Here is a 6,000-nt window from a genome sequence, read left to right as displayed (position 1 = left end):
TATGTGTGCAATGTATATGAGGAGTTGGTAAATGTATGGATAGGATTTATAGCACAAGGATACGTGTGCATTGTATTCAAGGAGCTAGTACCAATATGTATGATGTGTTAGTGATGTAGAAGTTTATGCTTAACCTTGCTTAGTCTATTGGTTAAAAAAAATATTTGACATTGCTCAAAGGTCATGTTGTGCCAATAAGATGCAAAACTCAACTAGATTTTTTTTATGAAGAAAGATAACATTAAAAAAAGTCTCGCACACTAGCAAGGTTGAATCTAGCTTCCATATCTTCATGATTTTGTATGGCATATGCTTTATCCAACAAAATAATAAGAGAATTGTTGAGTGGTTGGAGTCTACATTATCTCCCAGAGCCATTAATTAAAACCCCATATGTTGCATAAAGATTCCTGATAAGAAGATAAAGAAAAAAAAAGGAATTTTTGTAACTTAGATGACGATGGTATTTTCACCAAACAAACAGAGGAGCAGCCATAATAGTTGATTGACAAATCCTTCTAAAAAAATAATCTCAACTCGATAACTATGTACATAGGCGATTTCCTAAGACCCCAAAAGAATTTGAGATATATTAAAATAACTTAAGAGAAAAAACCCATTACGCTTTAATTAGCACAAATGAATTATAGCTAGCTTGCCTTTCTAGGTAATGTATGTTGCATTTTTGTTTTCCATATTCTTGTATTTTCTTATTGAACGAGTGGGGTAGGCAATCAAACGATAAATCGGGAAATAAAAAGAATACATAAATAAAAAAAAGATTTAGAAAACAAAGAAAATGAGCGGTGGAGAAGGCTATGAGCAAATGAGGTGTGAAGTGAAGGATGGAATTCCAGAGATGACATGTCAAAGCGAAAGAAGCTCCTGAAAAGTGAACGGCTAGTGCTGAAAGTTAAGACGAACTGTATCGAGGCTATAAATTGAGGAGTGGCATTTAAACACCATGTTCATCGCTTGCCATGAGTCGTGCTGCAAAAGGCACTAGATGATCCCCTCGAGAATGATGTCACATGCAAACAACTTGGTCAAGGACTGTAATTGTAATTAATTGCTGTGCTATAAGGCCAAAGGAGAGCGATGACTGGTTGGAAAGGAGCTACCCCCGCCCTGGTCTGCAGGTTGATTATCTACTTTTGAATGGTAAGATACTTAGATATTTCAATGTCCCGATGAGTCTTCTCTATCTGTGATCATGTTTTTCACTCATTTGTTGAGCGTATAGGTTCCCTAATCCTAGGCATTTTATAGCAAAATGAAAATGACGCTAACAAAACTAATCACGCTTTAATGTCCTACACAAGTAAATTCAATTATAATGTAGCACATAAAACATTACATCAGGAGGTTCAAACAAATGATAACAGAAATGATGCTTACATGTAAAGAATAGAGTATCATATGCACCTTTTTTCCAAACATCTACCAAGAAACTTGCGCTCATCAATAATTTGACAATTTGCATACGCCTCTTATAATTTATATATTGATAAAGTGAATATTGATTAGTGAAGGTGCTTCCTTTTTTTTTCTGAAAGTCTGAAAAATAATTATATTAGAAGAAGACCATATTACAAAGACCATTGTCCTCTAATAGCCAAAAAGAGGCTAAGCGATAATTGTAGTTGGATGCAAGGTGCTTCAATTAAGAAACAGAACAATGTGATTATCAACGAAACACGCATTGATAATATACATAGGAAAGTCATAATAGAAGTACATCACAGTGATTTAAAATCCGCAGATATCTAATATAGTTTAATACTCAGAGTTTTAGCAGTATACTTTGATTCAGTCACATTATGGCCCATGATTATTATTTCAATACAGTGACTTTTCTCTACAGATTCTACAGTGGTTTTCTGCCAATGGCTCCATCAAGGTGGGTTGCCAAGTGGGATACTTTTCCTGTTGAAATAAAGAATTCCATGGTAATGCTGGTTAAAAACCATTTGCTGCATTTTTTGCTCCTTGCTATCCGCAATTCTTATTTTGTTCTTCTCTGCAGTGACGATTTCCCCAATTGTTTCCTGATTGTTGAGAAGGTTGAAGGTATTTTTCTTTTAAAACAAAAATCCGGGAAGGAACTGCAAGTTTCCATTACTTTCCACATATTGATGGAAATTAAATTGGTTCCACAGAAAAACTTCTGTTTACGAGTGTTTCAAATTGGGGGACCACCTGCAACTTTTATTTTTATTTCTTTATATAGGAGCACGCATGTGCCATCCTTATCCAAGATTCCAAACTGACATATGAGAAGGATTATATGGCACACTATGAAGATCTCAGTTTTTTGAAGTACTTATTATAAAACAACCATCTAAGGTCCTATCTTCATGCATCTACACCACATTGTGCTTGCGCATGTTCTCTATGCCTCATTCTATTGTACAGCCATTACTTTGCTGAAGCTTACCTGTGGTATGGCTATCATTTATCAATCACCCCTTGAAGACTAACAATCTCTGTTTGAGGAACTCTATTCGGGAACACTGACATGATTATGATTGTTTCATGCACAAACAGAGAATCCTAGTTTGATATTTTAATTGTTGAACAATATATAAAGTAAATGTAAGAACAATCCCTTTGTAGAATTCTGCAACTGGGGTCTCATACATACAATCGGTGTTTCACTTGGTGGTGACCCAAGCGTGATAATGTGGCCACTGCAAAAAAGAGTACACATAAAGCTCATATCAAATACACCCAAAAAGGTTAACCGTTGAGCCCATTTGCATCAACTTGTACATTTAAAGATTAAGCTCACTGCATAAACTGACGTGTTAAAAACATCAAGCCCATTTTGCATCAAGTTGTGCATGTAACAAGCATCACTCCCTAAACCTCAGATCGTTGAATTTGGCTACAAAACAGATGTCTATTGATAACTTGTCATGAAATACACAGCTAAGTCAAGAAAGCAATTAGAAACTGTCTGATGTAATAATTCTAATACAAATTACATCATAGTTTGATTTATTTGTAAACAAATTGGTTTCTGGTGTATCGGCCCAGTTCAACTGGGTGCAGCTCTGCCTTTCACTTGGATTTACATTGAATGTACACGAATTTATAACACGCGCACATTCAGAACACGTCTGCTTTAAAATCTACAAGGATGTTTGTCTACCTGTACCTAAAAACATAAATTGATGAACAGTTCTTGGCATTAATTATTCAAGCAGTTTTCCAATATGAAGGCATTAAGATTGAAGTAAATGAGGACATTTTTATAAACCAATTTCTGCGTTTAGCATATTCCAGTTGTCCCCCTCCTCCTCCTCCTCCTCCTCATCATTGTCATCCTGCCCCTCATCCGTTCCATCATCTTTCTCCACTGACTTCAGAAGCATACGTCTGAACATATCACAGAAGAAATAAAGTATCAGAGAACTAAATCTGTATCTTTAGTGATCTCTTTCAGAAAAATGAAATTAAAGGAATTGTGTAATTCGTGTCCCTTGTCGAGCTGTAATTGAAAATGAAGACTCAGAGTTGAATGACTTTCAAACTGTCTCAGAAATCACTAATAGTAAATAGTAGCAGTGCAAGACTGACAACAAAGATGATAGGGCTGTGTGAAATATATTATGAGAAGCTGCACAGTTGACATGTTTTAAGTCAAGATGAAGACACACAGATAGACTACTACATCAACATAAACAAAATGAAAAGATTAAAAGCTGCTAACCTGGAAAGAATCAAGAAGTACACCATCTAAGGATTTATTAACTGTACTCAAAATTCAAAAATCACAAAGAATAATAGTAACTGAGACTGACAACTAACACAATAGGGTTGTGTACCTCGAGAGACACACACATACTACTACCACTTCTACTATAACAACAATAACAAGATCGAACGCACCAAACCCTGGAGAAAGTCAAATAAGTATGCATCTAAGGATTTAGTAAGTGGACCTAAAAACTCTTTCAGCAATTACTAAACGTAAATAGTGAGTACTGAGACTGATAACTAACATGCTAGGGTCGTGTGGTATATATTATCAAATACTACACTCTTCCAAACATATGCTTTTATCTTGAGATGCACATACACAAAAAAACAAAGTATTGAAAGCTGTTAACCTGTAGGGAATCAAGAATTACATCATCTAAGAAGTTCATAACTGTCTACGAGTCTATTCCAAAGTTTTAATCAAAGAAACAGATATCATCAATTTATTGCAATAAACCACCAACCCAACCTGCCAATCAAATGATTTTTGATCTGATAAATCATGGACCATAATTTTTCAGAAGTTTTTTGCTGTTAACTGGCACTTTTTTATTTTTCATTTAGTTTTCTTCATTCTGCTGCTGTTTTTCAAATTTTCAATGGACCATTTTTTGTGCAAAATTTTATGTCGAACTGCATTTGATTTTAGAACTCTGCTTTTTTTCATATTATAGCCTAACCCTAACACTAAGCCCTGAATTTTGGCAAGGTTTGGGTTTAGGTTAGGCATGATGCTGTTTTTCTTATGTCCTAACCTGGCCCTAAATCCTAATTATTTTTTTCCAAGGTTTGGGGTTGGGCTTAGGGTTAGGATTTTTCGGTAGTAAATATGCCCTAGCCCTAATCTTAAACCCAGAAAAAATTCAGTTCTTATGTTTCTTGCAAGTATGCCCTAAGCCCTGAACATTTGAAAAAGTAGGATTTGGGGTTAGGGTTAGGGTTTGACTTTTTTTGTAAGGATTTAACCACTAAATAGCATTAAGAGTAAATAGCAAGTACTAAGACTGACAACTAACACAATAGTGTTGTGACTTGTGGTACATATCATAAAATACTGTACCCTTCCAAACATATGTTATCATCTTCACACACACCAGGAAAAAGAAAACAAAAAAGAAAGGACTGAGAGTTGTTAACTTAGAGAGAATCATCAAGTATATCACCTAACGGGCCAATAACAAGACTCAATTATAAGGTTATAAATAAAGAAGGAGAAACCACGAATTTCTCACAATAAATCACCACTTCCCTGCGGGCCAATTTATCCAACCAAAAATGTGTGGTTTTTTTTAAAAAGTGGTCAAAAAAAAATTTGACCAGATAAATTGCAATAAAATCATGGACCACAGTTTTCCAGCAAATTTTCATTGTAGCTGACGATCTATTTATTTATTTTTCATTCTACCGTTATTTTTCAATTTCTCCAGAGCATTTTTCAGGCAATATTTGATGTCAAATTGCATTTGACCGCGCAACCTTGGGTTTTCATATCATCTTCACATTTTCTACAAATTTGTCCTATTATTGCCAATCTACAAGTTATAATTTTTTATATTACTTCATTTTAATTTTTTTATGTTTGGCTTAGAGTTGCCCATAAATGTAAATACTATTTTATTATACCCTAACCCTAAATTTAATTTTTTCCAAGGTTCAAGGTCAAGGTTAGAGTTTTTTGTTAGTATAAATATGCCCTAACCCTAATTCTAAACCCTGCAAAGAATTTCAGGGTTTAGGTTCTTTTGTCAGTGCACCCTAAACATAATCCCATGAATTTTATTTTTAGAATTTGGGGCAAAGGATAGTTTTTTTGTTAGGGTAAGAGTTAGGTTTTTTTGGGTTAGTATCCCCTAACCCTAAACCTCAAAAAATTTCTCAAGGCTTAGAGTTAGTATTAGTGGTTTATTTTTTGGGCTTACTACACCATAATTCTAACCATAAACCTTAAATTTTTAGGTTGGGACTAGGATTTTTTATTATAGTTGGCATTTGTGTAATTGTTTCTTTTGTTATAAAATACTAAAAGCATTTGTAATATTATGTACTTTTGATTCTCGAACCCCTCTATTTTGCAGCAAACATACTATTTGGCAAGATAACCCTTTTCCCCAATAGCATATTTGAGGGCATAGAGGTTAGAATGGTTGTAGAAATTTTTTCCTATAGTTATGTTGTTTATATATTTTTATCGTTCTTCCTTTTTCTATTCTTCTAGTGATTTGTCATTATTGGCTA

General features: G+C 34.3%; 1 protein-coding gene and 1 long non-coding RNA gene across 2 annotated transcripts in view; one reads left to right on the top strand and one right to left on the bottom strand.

The window, feature by feature from the left end:
• The first annotated feature begins 812 nt into the window (after positions 1 to 812).
• LOC131030447 (uncharacterized) lies at positions 813 to 2,555 on the top strand. Its single transcript, XR_009102908.1, has 3 exons — positions 813 to 1,161; positions 1,865 to 1,900; positions 2,027 to 2,555. It is a non-coding gene; the product is annotated as an uncharacterized LOC131030447 (long non-coding RNA).
• Positions 2,556 to 2,882: 327 nt separating this feature from the next.
• Positions 2,883 to 6,000, bottom strand: part of LOC131030446 (small ribosomal subunit protein bS21c) — a 41,477-nt gene continuing 38,359 nt past the window's right edge. The window contains exon 2 of the mRNA XM_057961280.2: positions 2,883 to 3,381. Coding sequence (XP_057817263.1) covers positions 3,255 to 3,381 — 127 coding nt within the window. The 3' untranslated portion in view covers positions 2,883 to 3,254. The remainder of the gene's footprint in view (positions 3,382 to 6,000) is intronic.

This window comes from Cryptomeria japonica, chromosome 7, assembly GCF_030272615.1.
Source record: "Cryptomeria japonica chromosome 7, Sugi_1.0, whole genome shotgun sequence".
NCBI classification, from domain to species: domain Eukaryota; kingdom Viridiplantae; phylum Streptophyta; class Pinopsida; order Cupressales; family Cupressaceae; genus Cryptomeria; species Cryptomeria japonica.
The sequence above is the reverse complement of the archived record's forward strand: the minus strand, read 5'-3'. Positions and strand labels throughout refer to the sequence as shown.